Source organism: Uloborus diversus, chromosome 1 (genome assembly GCF_026930045.1).
Source record: "Uloborus diversus isolate 005 chromosome 1, Udiv.v.3.1, whole genome shotgun sequence".
Taxonomy (NCBI): Eukaryota; Metazoa; Arthropoda; class Arachnida; order Araneae; family Uloboridae; genus Uloborus; species Uloborus diversus.
This window is the reverse complement of record NC_072731.1, coordinates 260,465,229-260,489,110: the sequence shown is the minus strand read 5'-3', so window position 1 is coordinate 260,489,110 and position 23,882 is coordinate 260,465,229. Positions and strand designations below refer to the sequence as shown.

At 33.0% G+C, this 23,882-nt stretch overlaps 1 protein-coding gene across 1 annotated transcript; it reads right to left on the bottom strand.

Annotated features, from left to right (window-relative positions):
* Window positions 1–6,910: 6,910 nt before the first annotated feature.
* LOC129227202 (uncharacterized) lies at window positions 6,911–21,176 on the bottom strand. Its single transcript, XM_054861722.1, has 3 exons — window positions 21,062–21,176; window positions 11,063–12,346; window positions 6,911–7,129 (listed from the first exon to the last, which is right to left on the bottom strand). The coding sequence occupies exons 1-2, from the start codon at window positions 21,174–21,176 to the stop codon at window positions 11,091–11,093; spliced, it is 1,371 nt and encodes a 456-aa protein (XP_054717697.1). The 3' UTR covers window positions 6,911–7,129; window positions 11,063–11,090.
* Window positions 21,177–23,882: the final 2,706 nt, after the last annotated feature.

Genomic DNA, 23,882 nt, shown 5'->3' with positions numbered 1-23,882 from the left:
TAATGCCTCATAAAAATATAGTACATAACTTTTTGGTTTTTTTAAATAATAAACAATCAATATTACTATGATTAATAAAACAATTTTATTGAAAATATCGAACTTTAAAAAAAAAATCAAAATATCATGATATTTTCAAAATAAATCATGATATATATCGGCAAACCCTGTTCGGTACTATATCTTTCTCTTTTTTAACAAGTAGCTAATCCTTTGAAAATAAAAGTAATAATTTAAAAATAAATATGAAAACAAATCAGGGACCTGAAATTGGTAAAATTTTTAAAGCTTGTAAAGTGCTTGGTCATGAACCATGGATATTTGCGAGAGTTGACTGTTGTCAAAGGTGGTCTAAGAAGATTAGTTTCCCCTTCCCTCTACCAGAATTGGTTTTTTATTTTCATTATTCATTCTGGAGCTTTAGTAAATAAAAGAAATATCTGCACTCTTCCTGGGGGGGGGGAGGACATTCTGAATAGTTAATAGAGAAGAATGAAAAATGTATTTTATGTTGAAATTCTTCAACGTGCCGACTAAATCTTTATTTAATAAGTGCCATTTTGGATATTTGTTGACAAATTATAGCAATTCATAAGTTTTTCTCACTGGAATTCCACGTAGGAATATGTCAACGGAAAAAAGCCCGGGATTCCGGGGTGGCCTGGAAAAGCTTTACTCTTGCAGGTTGAGTTGTATTATAGTATAACTGTAAGCTTCAGACAAAAAATGTCAATAAATAAATATCATGGAACATCTGAAAAACATTTTACTGAAATTTATAATTTTCAAACATAAAATACTTGAGTACTTAGAGCAGGAATTAAAATGGAGGGAGCAAGTCCGATCATTTGCTTAGCAAAAGCTGACCCAAAGACCCCCAAGTCACGTGACTCAACAACGACGAATGGTTGGCACGCTTTGCGTGAAACAAGCGAAAGAAACCTGATTTCGTCCAATGCTTTGCTTTAAAATCTATCACATGACTTGGTGTCTTGGTTTCATGAATGAAAGTCTTCACTCCCTCCATTTTATCCCTTCTCAATGATTGAGTATAGTTCAACAGATGGTTTCAAGGCTTAATGCTATTGATACATAGGGTAAAACACTGCACAAAAAATTTAAATGTACAGATGCCAGATACTCTTCTAAAATGATAAACATTTTTCTATATTTATAATGGTAAAGAAGGATCTCAAAGGGAAGAACAATCAATGTGGGATGACAAACATTTAAGACTGATTGAAAGGATCGGTTTTGACTCAGAAACAAAAAAGGAAAGAAAAAAATAGAACACAAAATATACGAGGGTCAGTCAGAAAGTTAGTTGCACTGCTCAAGAAAACAGAAAAAGGATTGAAAATTTTACAATAACTTTATTGTTATCTTAAAGTTCCATTCAAAATCTACTTTTTAAGGTAACCACTTCTGTTATTTAAGCACTTGTCGAGGCGAAGTGCAAGTTTTTCGATGCCTTTTGCAAAATAATCCTGTCCAATGTCCGATGACCATTGTTGGGTTGCAGCTTTCACTTTGTCATCCGAATCGCATCATCGCTTTGAAAGTTCTTGTTTTATGGGACCAAAAACATTGAAGTCAGGAGGTAAAAGGTTAGGGTGGCTTGGAAAGGTGATTCCACACTTCCCACCTAAACTTGGTCTTCCCTCGCACTCAGCGTCGTCAATATCCGTACGTCCATTCTCAAACATGTTGCACCATTTCACGATAGTTTAATGTGACATTGCACTTTCACCATGCACTTCATGCTACTGCACATAAATTTCAGTGCAGTTGCACCTTTCTACCCACAAAATTGAATCACTGCACGCATTTCTAATTTGGACGCTACCTGCAGCTGTCGAGACTTGTTTGCGACTGATTATCAGAAAAACTGAACTTATCTTGGGGAAGCCGCTACATCACACAATAAAGGTACATGTCTGAATAGAGAACTGTCTGAAGAGACTGCCACAGATTTTCATCAAAATTTTCTTAGAAGGAACAGATTTACGAAGAAGTGCAACTAACTTTCTGACTGACCTTCGTAAAATGCCAAATTTCAAGTTATAAAAACGGGCTGTCTGGCTGAAAGATGTCTATCCACATGAACTCCTTACCTTCTTAACTTGGGAGAAGTAATAAGTTCTTCCCATGCTGGGGACCTCACCCACTTTGCCTATGTGAAAAAAAGTAGCCATAACCACTAGACCCCATGGGACTAGTTGAAGGTTGAAAGGTGCTTGCAAGATACAGTGAAACCTGTGTAAGTTGACCACTCATGGTGCATTTCTTTAGTGGTCAACTTATAGAGGTTGGATTATATGATAAGATCTAAATCTGTGCCTGAAAACAGCGGTCAACTTAGACTGGTGTCAACTTCACAGGTTTTACTGTACCATACATTTGAACCGAAATTCCTTGTTAAGCCCGAAATCGTAATTTTTGTTAGATGCTCTTAAATAGATGTGTGCAGAAAAACTTGCTTATAAATGGTTTATTTAAATGAATTTGCTGAACAGTTTCTCTTTGCATATTAAATTTTAATTATTTGTATCACAACACAAACTCCAACTGCATTTAAAATTTCCTTCAGAAATTGACTACAAAAACAGTCCCTATGAAACTACTTTTAACTTTATTAAACTAACAGCATTTGCATTCAATTCATTTGTTTAAAAAAATCAATAAACAAGTTATTTAAAAAAAAAAAAAAAAACTTACAGCAGGATTGATTGAGGGTTCATTTTAAAACCAACACAAGTTCTTGTGAAATTTCCAATAACACAAATGTCATAGATACAGTCGAACCCTGATGTAACGAATTCATTGGGGCAGAAACTTTTATACCTTAAATCAGGGTTATTCGTAATATTGGGATGTGAAAGAATATTTTAAATATTGTAAACCTTATCTAAAACCGTACTAAGCAACTGCACAAAAATACCCATAATTAGAAAGTTTACACTTATTATTCAGCATTCCACGACTTATTACACGCTACTTAAAATACACCACCAGCTCAGTTATTCCATCCGAGGACTGCAGTTTCGTGCTTTTTAGCACTCGTCAGCCCGGAATAGGAATCACACGAGCTGGAGGCGAAAAAACTCTTAAGGGAGCCAAGAGAGCCAAACAAACTGGTAGCTAATGCTGAATTAGCAAAAAGGGCGGTAACTTACTACAAAATACCATGCTTTGCCATCAATCTTTGAGTTGAACCGCACCATTGTTGCGGTCGCTCATCTGGTTTGCTAATTTCAGCATTAGCTACCAGTTTGTTTGGTTCTCTTGGCTCCCTTAAGAGGTTTTTCGCCTCCAGTTCGTGCGATTCCTATTCCGGGCTGACGAGTGCTAAAAAAGTACGAAACTGCAGTCCTTTGATGGAATAACTGAGTTGGTGGTGTATTTTAAGTATTTCTGCCCTAGCCCTGGCTTTAGGGCGGTAATTTACTACAAAATCATTACACACTAGTTAATTTGAAATTTTAAACTACTGAGCAATAGATGTTTGACTATTTCCTTCATACTTGGCTCGAAATAGTTCTGTTTCGACTTTATGGAGAGAAGAATATGTGTCTTTTGCAGCCTGCTGCATGAGATATGTTTTTAGTTTTCAGGCCATGTAAAGCATTTGAAAAAGTAATAGTTTTAACAGGAGTTTCATTATCACTTTCTGCAGCAAAATCACTATTTGTTGGTTGCCCCCTCGCCTATTAAGAATCGCTGATTCTAAGAAAAGTCTTTTTCTGCTTCAGACAATACAGTTATAACATTTGGAAAACAATCCAATACTGTTGGCCCCGCTTAATCAAATATCGTCTTTTCTAAGAAATATTATTCCATTAAGCGGAGCATTTGATTAAGCATGAAATTTTATTACCTTCTAAAAGCAACATTTGTCTTGAAACGTAATGATAATAAATCAATAGCTATATGAAGGGAATAATTAATGTTATAGGTAAAATATTTTTGAAATAAGATAAATAAAGGACAAAATAGTTTCTTAATTAATTTCAAGTACGTATGAAAATTATAAAAATTAACTAGCAACGTGAGCTATGAATGTTTGTGCAAGTTATTTTTATCGCCCATTGTCGAAAAAACTATTACTTTACATTTTTACGTAAAAAATTTATCTTAATTTATTTCCAATTTTTTTAAAAATCAGAAATATTTGCAAAAGCAGATCAATATTATTCGATTATCCGGAGAAAGTATTTGTTAAGCGGGGATTTTTAACATTGCTATGAGGAAATATTCGGTTCCAGGAGGTTTTATTTGCATAAGCGGGGTATTCGTTTATGGTTACCCCATTAAGTGGGGCTGACAGTATTTCCTAACTCAAATTAACAAAAAAAAAAAAAAGAATTCTGGCTGTTGAAATAATCAGTTAATTCGGGGTTTATTACTCAGTAAATGATGGTTCTTGCCTTCATTTTAGTGTTGGGAAAAAAAAAGAATTCGCTAAATTCCGAAATTTATTAAATCGGGGTCCAACTGTAATATTGAAGCAAAACGGAAAAAAAATAGAAACTTGAAAGTGGATTTCTTTTGAATTAAAAAAAAGCATATTGCAGCTCTTATCAAACACTTTTCAATCATATGGTCACTGTAAGAGCATTTATTTTCGTGGCTTTAATTTTCGCAAGCTCATTATATTTGCGGAAATTTAAGCCTCCCCTATTTTTTTTTTAACTTTTTTTTTATGGCAGACTTTTGGTTTTGTTCATATAAAATTAGCAAAAATTTTCCTGCTCACCAAATCATTGATATCTTTATTTTGGTGAGAATAAGTTCTTTTACAGTATCAAAATATTGAAAATAGAAAGAAATTGAATGCGTAAGATTACATTTGTCAACAAATACACACAATAACCACACAAAGCAAATTTGAAACATTTAGTAGGAGAACTAGTTCACTGGTTTGAAAGTGCAGTGCTGACCAAATTATTAGACTAAGGAGTTTTTCGTACACTATTTGTACTAAAATACTATTTATTTTACTGTTAAAGTACAGTACATACTGTACACTGATTATTACGTTTTATTTTAGCACAATTTAGTGTTTGCAGGTGGCATCACTGTCTGCTTTGTTTATGTTCTTTGTTTATGTACCTACCAGGAACATAACCTCAATCAGCTTAAACAGTTCATTAGTTCTTTTTATTAGTGTGTTCTGTTATATTTAAAGTTAGTTTTAGGTAATTAGTGAGTATGTGTATGTGAGTAACATATAATAGTGAGTATAAACAATTTTTTACCTCCTTTCTTAAAAAGTTAAGAAATGGTGTAAACCTTGTGAAAAGTATGCCAAAAAGACTTAAAATGCTCATCAAGAACTAGAAAATGCATACTAAACATTAGATAATTATTTCACTGCTTGCCAATGTGTCTATAGTTATGCAATCAATAAAGAATTTGCTTTTAAAACAGTCTTAGTCTAATAATTTGGCCAGCACTGAACCAAAAAAAAAAAAAAAAAATAGAATTTCAGTGATTGGAACACAATCCCCCCCCCCCTTGGTTTTAGACCAAAGTTAAAAATTGTAGTAAACTCTGGAAAAAAATTACTTAAGAACTAAAATTACAAGTTTTGGAAAATTCTGGATACATGATTACGTATACGTACTTTAAGATCCTTGTAACAGTGGTAAGGAAAGAAAAACAACCAAATTGAGTTATTTTTGCTTGTCACTGGAAAATTTCTGAACAGAGAAGGATTCTCCTCCTCCTCCTCTCTCCATGAAATTGAAAAATGAAGGAAAAAAAAGTTCACACAAAAATTCAAAAATGGGATAAACATGTTCTACGGTTTAAGAGGTTTTATTCCTTCTGGTACAAGTTGGCTAACAGACAGATGAATATTTTGTGCATCGTTTGGAAATTTTTTTATATGATATATGATAGTTTTAACGCGTTCAAGTAATCGGACAGTGAGGTACCACGTCTGACAAGATATGATACTCCGGGTACATTGTAAAGTATTTTTTCTTTTCTATTGACTTCAAACTTGCTTTCTTTCCAGAAAGATATTTTTCATCCATATGTTTTGTGGGCAAGAAATAAAATCTGAGATTTTTGGGAATTTTTCCATATAAACTCGGTTGAAGTAAGTCAAGGATTTCTTTGTTTCAAATTTAAGTTGTTTGGATTTTTAAGAAAAATTAATCTGGGGAAAAAGGATGAAGCTTTAACATTAACTGATACATTGAAAATCAAAACAAATGAACTACAAATTTCATAAAATTAGGATTATAAAAAGCAAATCATCCATACTCAAGCGACTACTAGAACTCTAACCAAGAGGGCAGTTTACCAACTGAAGTGCCCGTCTCCAAAAGGGTGTTTAAAAACAAAGAAAAGGAAAGTCACAAAATGTCAAGAGAATACAAAATATAATTTATACTAAAAACAGGACAAAAGAAGGCGAAAAATGTTGTGTAGCTTAAACAATTTTGAAAAAAAAAAAAAAAAAAAAAAAAAATGTGACCAGATTTTAAAAAGGCAAATAGTTCTTTAAATTATGCTTTTTATATGTTTCATATTAAATGGCTTAAAAAAACAATCTTTTTTCAACAGATTTTTTTTTTAAATGCAAAAATTGCTTCAACCTACAAAGAGTGACATAATAAACCGTTTTAAACAGAATTACACGGAGAATTAAAACATACACAAATATTACTCTAAAATGTGACATACAAAATATGTCTTTCTGTGAGATCCTTTCTAATAATATGCAATGCAAATACATCTTACACAAACTCAATAAAATTATAAAAACACTGCATGTACATTCCAGAGTTTCCTGATTATGGGGAGATTTTCACTAACATTCATTCAGCAGAATTTTAGTTTCATTTCATCTATTTATTACATTCTAATGAAATAACAAGTCTTGTGTATAAATGCTCAATAAAAAGAGTCAATTTCGACGTCATTCCACTTAATCTAGTCTTTACAAAAGACAAACACGAGTGTCGGTGACACAATTATCACAAGGAATGAGCAAAAAGGTATCTTCTGCACCAGGCAGACAATATATAGAGTAACAAATATTATTTTAAAAATATTTTACAATGGCTCTTATCTACAGATATGCACTTTACCTCCTAGTTACTGAACACCATGAGACCTGAAAAAACAAAGATGAAAATTATTCAGACACATAAATTTAAAAAAATAATAATAATAAAAATCAGCTACTGATGCTTTGCAAAACATTTTTTTTTTTGTTTCCAATGGGGCTGTATAAGAGGCGTCTGGGCCATAATCAGACCTAGTGTACTTCCCAACAATTAGAGACGTACCGAGTACTCGGTACTCGGCCTACTCGGCCAATTTGCCGAGTACTCGGTACTCGCCCAAACTTTGATCAGATACTCGGCCAATACCGAGCAGTTGCAAAAAATTGAATATTATCCAAGACAGATACTAAAATTTATAAAAAAAGAGCAAGCATTATATTCTGCAATCATTTACAATTAAAATTTAAAGGTCAAATTTAAATTTTGAGATAAATGAAATGTGTAATGCTTCAATGGAATAAATCTTTATTTTAATGTCCGCAAAGTTAATAAAACTTATTTATTAAAAATTACGCAAAAACTGTAAGTATAGAAAATATGGAATTTTTATATTAAAAATGGATTTTTGCTACAAACAAAAATTAGTTATAAAAAAATATAAAAATACCTTTGCTTAAAAAATAAAAGGAAATAAAACAACATTAAAAGCACAGTGCAGGACCACTGCAGACACATGTTTTGGCGTTACAAGGATTTCCTTTTTCAATGCACAAAATGGGAGCTCGTAGATTTAAAGGCATCCGACGAAAGTCGGATTTTTTTGTCGAATGGCTTTACATTCTTTAGCTCACATGTATGCACTGAAAAAGACGTTCCTTGTAATGGGGGGGGGGGGCAGAAACACGTGTTTGCAGTATTCCTGCACATTTGTTTTATCTGCTTTTAAAAATTATTTATGTTTGGCGGACTAGAACTATAATTGATTGGTATACAGTGAAACCCCTCCTAACGGACACCCCTCTATGCGGACAATTTTTAATTCCCCAGTTCCAATGCAAATAACATTATTAAACCCCTGTCCTGCGGACACCTCTCTATTGCGAACAAAAAAAATTGTCCTGTTAGTGTCCACATTAGAAGGATTTTACTGTAATTTGTTTTAATACCAACTTGATTAATCATACCTTTAGCTTATTTATTTTTAATTTTAAAAATAATGTTTTTGTAAAATTTTTGACACAAACAAAATTGTTTACATAATGCGTAATTAAATTTCAGCAGGAATTTAGTTTTAAAAACTATTGTATGGACAAGTAGGTCTATGCTACTATTCCAATAAGTTCAAAATTCATCACATGTGTGTCGGTGGTTTTTCTTAAAACATTTAATTGCTACTTGGTAACTCGGCCGAGTAGTGAAAGGCCGAGTACTTGGTAACTCGGTACTCGGCCGAGTAGTGAAAGGTTGAGTACTCTGCACTCGCCCAAAGTGCTACTCGGTACATCTCTACCAACAATGCATCACACTTTCATGTATCACCATTTAGGCGCTGATTCTTGACACAGAAGTGTTTTTGACGCCCAGTTTCCACCAGATGGAGGCACCTGGGCTGTCTTTTGATGCGAAATTGCACTAGAAATTTAATTTAGACGAGAGATATTCTAAGCCAAAGGCATAATACCCAAGGGATCTTTTACATGCCGCATAATCATATGACATGGGTGCTGATGATTTTCTGCATCTTGAAAATCCCCCGACTGGCCACCTCGGGCAGGCCAGAACCCGGGCTCACAGGCTTAGAAGGCCAGCGCCTAACCATAACTCCACCAGCCGACTACTAAATTGTATATTATTCTAGTTTGAAGCAATACTAGTGTAAGCTAAGAGCATGCAATGACTTACATTTTCAACTTTTGGAGAACCATACTTCAAGGAATATTTTCTCATAAAATCTTAAATAGTTTTTGATTGAGCATATTTTGTTCAAACCAAAATATTTACTCTTAGTAATGAAATGGGACAAAGAATCTCAAATCCAAATTCATATTATTAATAAAGTCTGACCACAAAGAGTTGACCCTTGGCACCGCCTTGTTTCAGGATTGTCCTTTTCGTGAAGGGGCGGTATGGAGAGGAAAGTTAGAATGGAATTTACAAGTGTGTCATTGGTTCTAGAGCTTGAATATGTCACCTTGAAGTTTAAGAAATCAGCCGAAGAGGTAAAACCTTTTTTTAATTTTGTGCGGTCAAGGTAGATGTCTGATTGGACAGGTCACATCCTGCAAAAGTTATGTAAGTGGGTGGGTGTCGGTTTACTTCTTTCAGCAGCCATTGGTCAGAGATAACGCCTCCTATAATTAATTTCAATCGAAAATTTTCGAGAGTAGGGTTGCAATAAATAATGCAAAGCTTGTCAGTTTTACTTTTGCGCCTACTCAATGCAGTTATTGCTGCAACTTAAACCTTTCAGGTCTAATTAATTGCATAGCGAAAATATACTAAAAGTAATATCGCCAAGATCTTGCTCAACTCCAAAATACGTCACATGTTGTTTCTTCCTTCCCTACCTATTTTAAGGAATGGAGTCATTTTCTTAAATGATTGACAAGGGTCATTTGAGGCAGTGAGAAGCAAAGGGATGCAAGTGGACTATTTTAAGTTTTGAGTAAAATGCGTATAAATATTACGTCCTAGGTAGGCTTTCATTGATTTTTTTTTCTCTAAATCATGCTGTACAGCAGCACCTACCAGGGCTACTAGTACCATCTCTTGCCCCAAGACAGAGGAGAGGTTCACCTACCATGTGTACTGGTCATCTCCAAATTTTTAATTTTGTCCCTTGCATCCCTTTGCTTCTCACTGCCTCATTTGTCTGCGGTCGGACTACATTTTTTCTTGAGTTCATAATACATTTGACAAGATGCTTACTGTTAAAACTTTGACAAGCTCAAAATCAAAACACTTAATTTTGAAATATTGAACAAATTCTTTCAATACAAAAATAAGAGACAAAAGTGAGGTGCATGCTGCCATGATAAGTGTATAACTGTTGTATCTGCAGCCGAGTTCAAAATGCCCTTTAAAGTTTTGAGCCTCCAAGTATTTGATTCAAACGCAACTTTTTCACAATTTTTTTAAAAATATTTCCCCACTGGCAATTGACCATAAAGTATCGTATTTAGGTGAAATATGTGACAAAGAACCACCTGGTGACCATAACTCAATTTTGCTAAAAAGTGCAGATACAACTTCTGTGCTTAGTATGGCAGCATAGCATAAATTCATATATCTATATCTATATACTGTCGCCTCAGAGCAACAGTAAGATATCTAATCCCAGAAATAACACTAAGATATCTTACTCTTACTTTCTCTGAGGCAACGACATATTTTAATGCAAAAACTGTCTGGACATAGCCTATTTTTAGCATTCAGCTTTCCAACTTTTAAATCTGATATCATTTCTGACTTTGCTCAACTTGAACTTTTTAAAGAAAAAGAGTCGAAAATGTAGAAGAATATTACGGAGTATTTATGATTATTTAGAGAAACAAGATCAAAGTCCAACTAGCCTCTAACAACAATTCGATGAAATGTCTCCATTTAAATTTTTTTTAAAAATGCCTCTTTAATGAACAGGTTCTGCACTGTATCATGAAAAAACATGAGATTTTTGAGGGTAGAAAATTAAAGTTAAAAAAAACAGTAAAAATGAATTTTTGAACAAAGATATTCATTTCTCTAAAACCTAAATGTTTCTATCCCTCATTAAAGCATTAGGGGGGCATCCACAAATGCTATATCGCCTTGAGGGGGATTCATAAATTTGTGACAAGGGGAAGTAACAAGAAGAAAGATATTACATTTTTTAAATAACAGTATGGTAATAAAAAACTGTGACATGTGACAAAGGAAAAGAGGGAGTAAGGTGAACCTACATTTTTAGACAGGGGGGGGGGATACTAAAAAAAAGTGTGACATATTTTATGGTCACCCCCTTATATTAATTAAACAAGACCAGAATATATTTAAATACTTACTCTTCATGAAAGACAGACTTATCACCAGTCAAGATTCACAAGCAGATTTCCGACAGTTGTACAGCCACTTAATCACCCGAGCATTTTTCTCAACTATGGAAGTTTCCAGCGGACCATGGCCTCGCAAATCATGATTCCTCAAACCCTCTCGGGGCACTTCCGAAACAGAGTCTTCGCTGCAAGCACTCGACTTATCCTCGTTGGAATCCACGGAGCTCACGCTTTCGAAAAAGCAAGGCGGACTGGATACCAACGAGGGAGAAGTTATGCGATGCCACACGTTCGTGTCCAGCCCCATCGTATCGAAAAATCTCTCTATCTCGGCACTGGTGTAGTTGCTCTTCCAGGGGAGGTAATCCGAGTTTCGCTTCGAATATCGATGGGAGACGTCGGACTTCGAACGACTCACGGGCTTCCTCTGAAGTTGGCTGGTTGCAGAGTAATAAGGTGTGAGGTGCAGCATTCCGGTTCCGTTGGAAAACCTCCTGGGTTCTTCGAACGAATCGACGCCTTCGTTGCATCTTTCGATCTTTTTGATGGCAGTGCTATTCGTTGAAACTTTACGTTGTGGTGTGAAATACTGAACCGTCTCCTCGTGGTCGGCCACGAAGTTGTCCGAGTTGTGCGATGAGCTAGGAACGATAACTCTAGGGCTACAGGGGGAAGGCGACAGATCCGGCATGCTTTTGTGTATGCTGACATCTGGATCCGGAGACAAATCCGGAGGGGGCCAACAGCTTTTACGCACCGGATCGGAGTAACCTCTACGAACTTTCGGAATCTCGGAAGGCTTGGAAATTTTAGGTACGAGTTGAGCTTTCTGGTGAGCGGTGCCTAAAATACCCGCCTCTTGCGGGATAGATATGTTCTCGTGCGAGCCGGAAGTGATCAGTCGCTTCAACTGAGATTCGATGTCGATCAAGACTTCGATCCTGTGCCTGCTGCACTGGCTGGCGAAGGAGTGCTTACGAGTGAGATGGGTTTCGCGGAACTCGGAATGCGACTTTGCTCTCACGCGCAAGGGCGGAGACTTGCTGACTTGTACGTTAGGATGGTGGTGGATTCTGAGGTACGAAAGTTTCACATCGTCAACTGCGTTAGAAAGTCCTATACTCTCTGCAGGCTGCTTTGAAGGGGCTTTAAACAGAGCGTCTAAATGAGGTCCGGTGCTCACCCGCAGATGAGAACTGTTCTTAAACTCTTGCTTCGAATCAAGAACTCTTTCTGACTTCACATAATTGGCCTTACTTTCTTCGAGTCGTTCAACGGCACTTTTTCTGTTTGCTAAAAGCAAATTTAAAATAATCATTCACCAAAAATAGTAATAAGCACACCAATAAAATAAAATACATATATATAATATATTGTACCGCATGTTATTTTGTATTCTTGTCCAATGGAACAAGCTAAAACAGAGCTGGGGAACCTGCGGTCACCAAGGATTTTTTGTGTTGCTTTTACAAAAGTATTATGTGTATTAATGTTTAACTATGTAGATTGCAATATTTTAAAATATAGTTATGTTCTTGATTCAGTTAAAATTGTCTGTAGACAATTTTAGCACATTTTAAAAAAGGCTACAAATTTAATCCAAATAAACAAGGTTTTACTGTGTACTATTATTTCAGCTGAATTATGAGAATAAATTAAATAAATTGTCAAAACAGAAAATCTATTCAAAGATTATGTAAAAACTTAGGCAGATTTGAAATAATTACATGAAAGAAGTTATGAAAATTCAATTATAGGTAATGTCAGGAAACATAACCATAAGTTCATTTTTAGACCTTCAGTTTTGAAAACTTTCCTATTGACAGCAAAATTTTAGCTTTAATGGAAGCAATTACTGTTAGGGAAATTGGTGAAAAAAACTAGTTTTCGATCGAAATGAAGATTGATTATTGTAGTAGTGCTTGCCTCTAATTGTTGTATATTGTTGAGGGATAAACTTTTAAAACAGGGATGGTCAACCTAAGTACACTAAACTTTCATAAGGAGCATCAAGGCAATTCCTTCAAAATGTATAAAGATATAATTAAAATTATTTTTATATGCATGCGGAATTTTAAAACACATTTTTTCTTTTCAATAGAAATTACAAATTTGGGTTGCCATGAAAAGGAATATTTGTTAGGTAGAATTAGTTACATCATAAAAAATATATTTATGTATTTCATTACATTAATTTATTAGTTTTTCCATTAGTCCATGCGAAATAAAATCATACAAATGTGTACCTAGAAAAAAATGTCGAATAGTGTCAGTCTATAATTATAAATGTTTAGAAATAATTTCATTTCAAGTGTAATATGATTTGTTAACGCTTACTTAAACCTAGATACATACTAGTGATGCAACGAATAGTGATTTGTTTGAATATCGAATACCGAATATTTCACGATAATACCACAATCGAAGCCGAGTATTAGGCTATTTGGCCACCAAATAGTTAACTTATTTTTGTCTGAAAACAAAGCACAGGTTCCATTTAAAGCATAATTTTGTATAATTAATAGTTCAATATACATCATTTAAGATTTGTGAAAATGGTTGGGAACAATTTTTTTTAATGATAACTTTAATTTAAACTCCCAAAGTATTTGATCATATTCGGACAAAAATTGACGAAAAAGCAGAATTTATTTCCTTAACTACAGTTCTTAAAGATCAGGGATCAGAGTTTAATACTTAAGCTTTTAAAAAAGCATTTTTTTTTCTATTAGAGGAATTATTTCATGAACTTCTCAGAATAAATAAGGGAGAAGAAACTGAAATGATACAGCATAGAATTACATCATAGAAATTTCAATCCTATTTTAATTTGAATCAATTCCACAATCCTAGCAATGCCACTCCACATTTACCAAAATTAGCAGTAATAAATCAAATTTCTCAAAGAAAACTTAATTTCTGAAGTTAGTTCATTGGAAAATATATAATTATATTTAGATAAATCCAGACTTAATTGGTGTAGGTATTGAAGACACTCAAAATTTGGAGAGGCGATTTTTATCTATCTGATACCATGAACACTCTACAAATTGCATTGCAACTATTTTTGATACTAGATACAAATAGTTCTTCTTCGACAAAATTCAAGTGGAAGATGCAGCAGTAAAATAAAAATTAACAAGTTGGGTAAAAACATCAGTACAAAACCAGTAGCAGAGTTGGAACAAAATATTTCTAGCATAATTGTTTCACTCTTACAAACACAAAATTCTTTTCAGTAAGTTACCGCCCTATAGCCAGGGCCTAAGGCAGAAATGCATGAAATATACCGCCAGCTCCGTCAATTCCTGCCGAGGACTGCAGTTTCGTGCTTATTAGCACTCATCAGTCCGGCATAGGAAGTGACTGAGCTGGAGGTGGAAAACCTCTTAAGGAAGCCAAGAGTGCCAAACAAACTGGTAGCTAATACATATACTTAAAACCTGAGGTGGAAAACCTCTAAAACTTAAAAAAAGGTTTTCCCCCTCCAGCTCAGTCACTTCCTATGTTGGGCTGATGAGTGCTAATAAGCACGAAACGGCAATCCTCGGATGGAAATGACTGAGCTGGCGGTGTATTTCATGTACAAAATTCTTTGTAGGAATATATTAACGGAATTTAAAACCAACAACAAGGTGAAGCCTCAGCTCAAAGTGAAATAAGAAAAATTGAAAAATTGACTATCTGAGAACCATTACTGAAAAGAACAAAATGATCTTTAAAGTGGTATGAACTGAATTCCTTAACCTATCACATTCGTGCAGAAAGCACCTTTCCAAACCAGGGTATCACTACACGCACCAAATGTAGTGAACCAGTGGCAAATTTACTAGCTGGGGGGGGGGGGGGGGACCGTCACAATGCATTTTTGGACCCCTATGTCTCTCATGTGCATTTTTGAATCCCTTCAGTGCCTTTATAATCTTGGGAACCCTTGCAATTGCGACATGATAAATTCACGACGGTGGTGAACACTTTTCAAAATCTGGTAACTTTTCATGAAAAAAGAAAAGAAACCAATCTAATAAAAATGCTTCATTTTTTTTCTTTTCTGGATCATAATCTGTTTGTACAGATAAAAAAATACTCTATGATCTTCACAACACAGGAAAACAAGAAAAAAAAATTTAAAACCTTAGGTCGGAAATCATTATGTTAATGAATATTTTCATACTTTTAATTGTCATCTTTACTAATAATAAAGCTGAAAGTCTCTCTGTGAGGAGATTTTCTGGATCTCTGTGACGGATTTTTCGAAAATTCGATTTTGTTCTTTTTCTATTCCAATTTTAAGAACAAAAATATTATAAAATGGACGAATAATTTACGAAATTATCATAATGTGGAACCGTAACATGGGTACAAGCCAATTGGCGAGAAAATTCACCATACATTTGTAAATATACAGGCGAACCAAAAGACCTTTTAATTTTTCTATTACGGGCGAAGCCGTGTGGGTACCACTAGTATTAAATAAGAATAAAATAATAAATAGTTAAAAAAGCTAAATAAACATACTCTTGTGGCAAAATGAACTAAAAAGTAAAAAATAGTCTGAATGTAAAGTATGTTCAGCAATGAGGGGATGTTCCACAGCAAACAATTTTTTTTTTAATTAGCTTCAAATAATAGGAATAAAATAACTAAAAATTAACTTTAATGTATAAAAAGAATGGGGCGCTCTCCACTTAAATTTTTGCATGGTTTCTGCATCATCGCAAAAAGCTAATGTCTAAGCCAGCAATGAGAAATGTAAGACATCTGATATCAAGCCTCCCATGTATTTTTAACATTAAAGTTAATTTGTGGTTATTTTATTCTTATTATTTTATGATAATTTAAATAAGTTAGCCACAAGGTACAAGTTAGCTTCTTGCTGCTGAATATGCTTTACATTCAAAGATTACTTTTTCTTATTTTTCTGCAAGAACATGTTTATTTAGTTTTTTAAACAATTATTTCATTTTTCTTTTTTAGTCTAGTTTTAAGGAAAAATATTTATTTTGATAGAATTTAAGATCTTTTAATACATGAAATATCATTAAAATGCGCCTAAAAGGCTCAGAAACATTCAAAATTAGCTCCTGAACTCTAAAAAGAATAATTATACCCCATAAGGTATAACGGTAGAACTCTAAATACATTCAACTTAGCCTATCAACTGCCTGTCGAGCGATTGTCTAATCCAGGTATTCAGCTTTCGTTCCCATTAAGACCCAATTGTGTACCTATTAAGTTATACTAAGTAGAATTTAGTTATACTAACAGGAAAATCATTCAATTGTGCCACCTCTTGGAGTTGATTTATGCCAAAAACTCTTTATATATTAACTAGTGGTACCCGCACGGTTTTGCCCATAGTAGAAAATTAAAAGGTCTTTTGGTTTGCCTGTATATTTACAAATAATGGTAAATTTCTCACCAATTGGCTTGCCCATATTACGGTTCCACGTTATGATAACTTGGTAATTTACTCGTCCAACTTATGATAGTTTTAATCAGGAAAATGTTCTTAAAATTGGAATAGAAAAAGAAAAAATCGAATTTTCGAAAAATCGCTTTGAGATGCCGTTTCCTTCCGGTACCATTTTCTCCTCTGTTTGTGAACCGATTTTCTTCATTCTTTTTTTGTTCAGTAAGTATTGCTGAGTTTTAGTGTCATCAATAAAGAAAAATTAAATCAGACTCTAATTAATGGAGATATTAATTAAAAACGCATTTTTGTCCTAAATGGCTCTTTCTACGTGAATGGATGGTCTGATGTGTGGTTCGAAAGGTCTTTAAAAAATACTCCAAACAAAGAAATTGTCAGGGCGTCCAAGGTACAATAACCTAAATCTACTAGAAAAGAAGTTATAAGCGTTTTTTAGTTAGCAAAACTCATAATTTTTAAGTTTGACTCTTTTTCATTGTTGAAACTCGTTGTTGGAAGCTTGAAACATTCAGTTTTAATTGATTTTTTAAACCACTTTTTCTACATGAAAAATGCATTTTAGTGCTTTAAGCTTGGTGTAGTTGGAAAAATCGTAAAAAATACTGTATTACCCTGCATTATTCGGCATGCCGGAAAAAAGCTAGGTTGACCAGCATGCTGGGAAATTCGAATTTTCCCGCATGCGGGATAATTTGAGGTTTATTTTGCAACAAAACAAAAGTAACACTCAGTTCCAATCAGAAAGCAAACCACTGTTCAGAAAAAAAATTAATAAATCCCGAAAGTATACCTTCTTTCAAAAAAAAAAAAAAAAAATTGTATTGCATAGAATATGTGCTTGTTATTTATGGTAGGTCATGAAAAATGGATTTAATTATATGCCAATAAAGTAATCAATTCAGAAGCAATCATCGTACTGCAATTTGTTCATATTTTTTTTAAATAAATTATTTTAGGTTCCTTTCAGAGAAGTAAGTTTAATTTTTATTTATTGAATATACTATGGCATGGTTCTTTATCACTGGTTTAGGGGCAGTAACTACTGCTTAAATGTTTGCTTACTTAGTTTGAATTTAATATTTGGTAAATTATTCGTTATTAAACAATGTTTTTCGTGTGTTAAAGTAACAAATGACATTTGTTAGTAAATATTTTTACAAAATTAAACTGTTTATTAATACTAATAAGCTATGTATAGAACTTATATTCATTTTTAGCTGAACATATATTTTCTATAGTATTAATTTTTTTCCTAACCTCCATTTTTTCGGCATGCTGGAAAAGACCAGGCAAGTGTTATTAAAAATCTGGCCACCCCCGAATTTTTCAGCATGCCGGATAATGCCGGGTAATATGGTACTTTGAAACACGTTTCACCCCGTTTTATCTTTCGAAAATGCCAACTCGCTAAATTGACTAAAAAAAAAAAAAAGCTAGAAGCAATTATAAGAAAGCTAAAATTAATTTTATTTGCTTTTTCATGCAACATAACATGAAGAAATTGCTGGATAATATTATGTGTTGCCATTTCTCGCTTGAGTGTTAAGAAATGAAATTTGTTTATACAGAGGTTTTACGTATTAACTATTTTGCGGTATCATTTCATTCAGTAAGATTTCTATAGTTCTGGGAAATTGGTGACCTTTATCCATTCAGTGGCGTAGCGAGAAACAATCCTAGGGGGGGGGGGGGTTAATTTTTTCTGAAGTTTCAAGTAAAGCCATGCCCTCAAGTTTATACACTTATACTGTATATATATATATATATATATATATATTATATGTATATATATATATATGTATATTAATATATATATATATATATATGTATATATATATATATATATATATATATATATGTATATATATATACATACATATACATACATATATATATACATATATATATACATAGTTTCGGGGCTCATGGGGGGGGTTCTGACCCCCTATCCCCCCCCCCCCATGGCTACGCCACTGCATCCATTGGAGTCAAATTTTGGCAGCAATGCCAGCGCGACAATTGTTTTTCCTTTGCAGGGTGCTGGCTAAGAATGAAGTCACCTTTAAGGTGGGGTTCATGAAATTGTAACAGTTTGTGACAATGGGGAGGAAAGAAATGATAAGAGAGACATACAGTGGGGATATCTATTTGCACAGGGTTACCGCAAAGCAGGTTCAAGGATGAAATCAAGTTTTAAGGTGGGATTCATGAAATTGTAAGTTTGTGACAAGGGGGAGGAGAGAGAGAGAGAGAAATCAATGATAAGAAAGACATATAGTGGGAGAATGTGCCATCGCAACTTTTTTTTAAAATGAAAATGGCATTTGACACGCTGTTTTTCATAAACAAAGAGAGGAGGGGTATAGTGAAGTGTGAAACTTTGTGACAAAGGAGGAAGGGGGTCAAATGTATAGAAGAGTGTGACATCAGCTATGCACAGCCCATAACCCCCCCCCCCCCCCAAAAAAAATCACAAATACAAAGTTTTTAAAGTTGTGCTATTACTGCGACGTCACGTGTTTTCGAACGGACAATTTTTTATACAGCAAGTAGGGTTGGTTCATTTGACCATTTGAAAATTTTATACCTCTAATGCCAAAGATCAAGTTAACTTAATGATAGTTGACTTTTTGTAAGAAGTTTTTATATTCAGAAGTTTTAAGTATAAACTGAGTTTTGCGGTATCATTTCATGCGAGAAGACTTCGATAATTGGGAAATTGGCGATCTTTATCCATTGGCGTTAATTTTTTGGCACCAATGCCAGCGCAAGAAATGTTTTCCCTTTGCATACATAAACAAAGAGTAGAGAAATATATATTTGCATAGGGTTATCACAAGGGAACATGGTATTCAAAATGAAATTATTCACTCCAAGAATTTGACAACCACAATAATTTCCCAATAATCGAAATATCCCCTTTCATTCATCTTGAGATTAACATACGAAAAGCTTTTATTCTATAGTTTGTTTGTTTTTTGTTTTTTTTTTTTTTTTTTTTTGGCCCAAAAGCGTTATCATGCTACTATGCAACTATGCTATGCCACATACAGAAGCAAAATTGGAATGAGTTATTACTGTTTGGTATTGTGAGTACATGCCAAAATTAAATGTTCTCAGATGAACACTAAACAAATGTATAAGAATAAAAATAAAAATGTTAGAAACAGGAGTATTTAAGTGTTCTCAAATATTCAGCAATGAATATGGTCGAATTTCGACCGCTGGGTGATCCCTAGTAATTATTGAATTGTCATGTGAGCAAAATTTCAAACATAGAGCATTAGAAAGCAGGGGTAAATGATTTCATACCACTCATATATGCAGGTCAACCAAATGAAAACACATACAACTTTTTATTCAATTTTTCCATCATCTAATCAACAAAAGTGGCAAGCCGGTGATTTTAAATCTTTCTAAGAGGTGGGGGGAGAGGAGCAAATTGTACATACTCAACGCATACTATATAAAAAAAACCCTACATAGGTATAAAAACATATTTTTCTCAAAGCCAGGGGAGGAATCCCCTCCCCTCTCCCCCTCCCAAATAACGTATCTAATAAGTGGATGTTAAAAAAAATTGCATGCATTATTTTTTACTTTCCATAATATATAGTATATGTGTGGAAAACATATTTATATCGTTTAAAATTCGAAAAAGATTTTAGTAAAAGCAATGTGCAACAATAACCGTAATCAACAATGAATTTTCAATTGAATGCTCACCTGCATTTCAGTAGGAAATTAGTTAAAAGCAATTATAATTTACATTCTAATTACTTTAGAACTTTGGAACAAATTTTATCTGATGCATAAAAATCCTGGGTTTCTATTGACATTTAATTTTAATTTTTGCAAGCATTTTTTTCGTCATCATATTATAGGATTTAAATGGAAATGATTAAAATTGGAATAAACCAATAATTAATGGTTTAATAATTAATTTGATAATAGAATATTTCATTGTCATCAGGTCAGTGGTCGTATATCAAATTTCAAAAGAACCCAATCACAAGAGGTGGGCAAAAACTGAGAAGCAAGATTCCTTTACATACAGGTGAAGCTAATAAAAGAGTGTTTAAAAAATATATAAAAAAATGGAGAAAAAAATGTTACATCTTTACTATTCAATTTTTATACATATTTTATTCTGCGTGAAAAAAAAACTAACTTTTGTTTCATGTATGATTTATGCTTGTATTTTATCTATTTAGTTACTTAGTATATTAAAATTAGTTTCATAAGGTAAAACATGTACCAACCTGATGCCAGAAAAAATCATTTGTTTTTCGGCTCTATCTGAAATTTTTATACATGTTTTTAAATTCAAGATTTATAATACAGACATTTTTAGTTATCATTCATAGTGAATACCTTTAAAATAGCAATGCAGTGTCCTGCAACAAGATTTCATCTAAATTACCCATTAAACCCATGTAAATTTTTCAATGCGTTGAAAATATGCTTTTTGCACAGTATTCGAACAAGGCAAAATAAACTACTTATTCGGTCATCCTAATATTCATTGCATCACTAACATATACATTGAAAGAATAAGAGTATAGAAGCATTACCTGCATTCTGTCTCATGCTAGAACGTCGCAAAACAGTGGGACTCTTTGTCGAACTTTTCATCTGATGCTGACTTTTACAGCTAGAGTGAAGACAAGCCTGAACGGATGTAGCCATTTCGGTGATATTAGTTGACTCAGCAATAAAGCCTGCATTTAAAAATTGAAAAAATTAAGGTTCCATCATATATTACACAAGGATAGATAACTTTAGCAAAATGAAAAAGATAAATGCTAATATTATATATGAGAAAACATGTGATGAAACTTTTTCTTTTCTTTCTTTTTTTTAATATGCAGGATTAAAAAGTATTTGGTAGTTGATTCTGGAACACAAACCACAACAAATAAAGTCAGCGCAATGAAAAGTAAACAATCAGAACAAGTCGTGGCTGAGATGGCATTTGAACGCGGGGTTGGCAAGGTTTTGGATACTACAGTCGATTTCAATTTAGTTACATAGAAGTAGAATTCTTGATTAAAATTTCAATTTGCATGAAAGAATTTTTTTTTTTTTAAATTAATTTATTTATTTATATATTTTTTTCTTTTCTTTTTTTTTTTTTTTTTGATAATAGTAACAAAATTTCTCCATGTTTATGCATCTCTGCAATTGAAAGCAGAGTTGGCAAGGTTTTGGACACTACAGCAAAAACCCTGGTTTTTACCGTTCTGTCCAAAACCCTTGTGTCCAAAACTATATTTTTAGGAAAATTGTATTTTGTGAGAAAATATCAAAAACAGAATAAAATGTATCAAAGTAATTACGACATTTATACATGTGTGCAAAAGAAAGTGTTCAAAATATAGTGCAATAATTGACTTAAATGCAATAAAATACTTTTTTTTTATTACAGAATGTGTCATATTAAAAATATGAACTAGAAAAAGAAAACAAGCATAAGTTTTAAAATATAACTATATTTAATCATTAATTTAGTGTCTTTAACCTATGAATTGAAAAATAATTTTCGTTAATACATCATATAAAACTTATTTGCAAAAACCATTAAAAATATTGAGCTTTTTTTTCTTGTACCTAAATATTGCACATTTAATAACATTCCTTTGATTTTTTTAAAATGGAACTGAAATTAGTTGCCTTGGTAGTGTTGTGAATTTCCTTTCATCACTCTACCAATAGTTACATAAGGAAGATTTTATGTAACAGAATTATTAGCAATATTTTTTAAGTAAACTATTTTTTAAATGAACATTGGAGAAAACTAATCTCATTAATTAAACCTCATTAAATCCATATTTTTGCATTATAAATATTGCAGTAAATATGAACTGATTAGATCATACCCCTTTAGCTTTATCATAGTTTTGGACGGTAAAAACCACCTGTCCTGTCCTAAACCAGTTTCGGACAGTCCAAAACCCAACCCTGAATTAGAAGAATTTTAAGTACAGTGGGAGCTTTGATCAGGTGCTAATTAATCAGGATAATGCTGGAGATTGCTAATGCTGGTGATGGTACAACATTTTTCAAAAATTGATACTCAAATTGTAATATTTTGTTGTCAGCCAAAAAATTATTTTTATATTATCAAATGATATAGTTCTTGTTATTAATATTTTAAGTATTAATTGGGACATTCTAATATTTGATGCAGTATTTATTTAGTGAACATTTAGCTGATTTGTATTTTTAATATTTTTCACTATTGGTCAAGTGCATGGGGCAAAGTGAAATTAGTCCTGATTGTTTATTCATTCAATCATTTACTAAATCACTTACATATTCATTTATTAACTAGTTTATTTACATTCCTTCATTTAATAATTCTCTTATATTAATTCATTCATTCACTTATTTTCTTATTCATTCACTATTTTATTCATTCACTTATTTTTTTTTCCTTCTATTGATTATCTAAATTAGTTTACGGACTCATTATCATTTCACTTATAGAGTTTGAAATCCCACACCAAATTCAGTCCTGCAGGATTTTGGGATTGTAAGGGGTCGATCCCGCGGGATTGACTTTATTCTTCTAAATATTAAATTTTATTGTCAAATAGGAAAAGTTGTGATTTTTAGGAAGGACTGCTTTTATTACTAGAATTAGTAGTCTTCTTGAATTCCGTACATTAATTGTAGAGCATTACAAGCTCAGATCCTTATTAGCAATTATTGTTTGGTACGCAAAAGTGTGCTTGGGATGGGCAAGGATTTTTGCTCTAAAAATAATGCGCTTGATGAAAATACATGCTGTAGCTCCACTGCAGTTGGCTTTACTGAAATTAAATAATTATGGACATTTAGAAAAAGATCCCCATTAACTTCATCTCCTTCTAAAGTAGATTTTTCTTTTCTTATGCTTGGTTTTTGCTAAAGAACTGTAAATTTCGGACAAAAAGGTGTGCATTGAATATGTGTTTTGCAGGGTTGGTAAAAAAAAAACGTTTTTTTTTTCCCAAAAAAACGGTTTTTTGGTTTAAACTAGGTTTTTTTGGTTTAAACCGGGTTTTTTTTTGGTTTAAATACTATTTGCGAGAAAAACAATTAATTTTCGGAAGGTAATTAAGGTTTCATGTAATTAACAGTTATTCAATAGTCACAATATACCTAATTTCTTGATTAATCAAAGAGATAAGAACAAAGTCTTGTAACTAAATTAAATAATTAAAATAGCTTTCTGCGGGGAAATATTGATTGAAATGTTTGACTTGATTAACATATTAGTATGCATGTATATATAGACCCTTTATGATACGAAATACTTCAAGAAGTGGTTGTGATGCGGGTTAAGATAAAATGTAATGAAGATCCAAGAAAAAAACTTTATGAAACCAACATAATATGAATAATTATCGA

Bases quoted from the DNA above. Each gene is read 5' to 3' on its own strand.
- LOC129227202 (XM_054861722.1), bottom strand. From the start codon at position 21,176: ATGGCTACATCCGTTCAGGCTTGTCTTCACTCTAGCTGTAAAAGTCAG. The intron at 12,347-21,061 runs GTAATGCTTCTA...ATTTGCTTTTAG, and splicing joins TAGCATGAGACAGAATGCAG to CAAACAGAAAAAGTGCCGTT.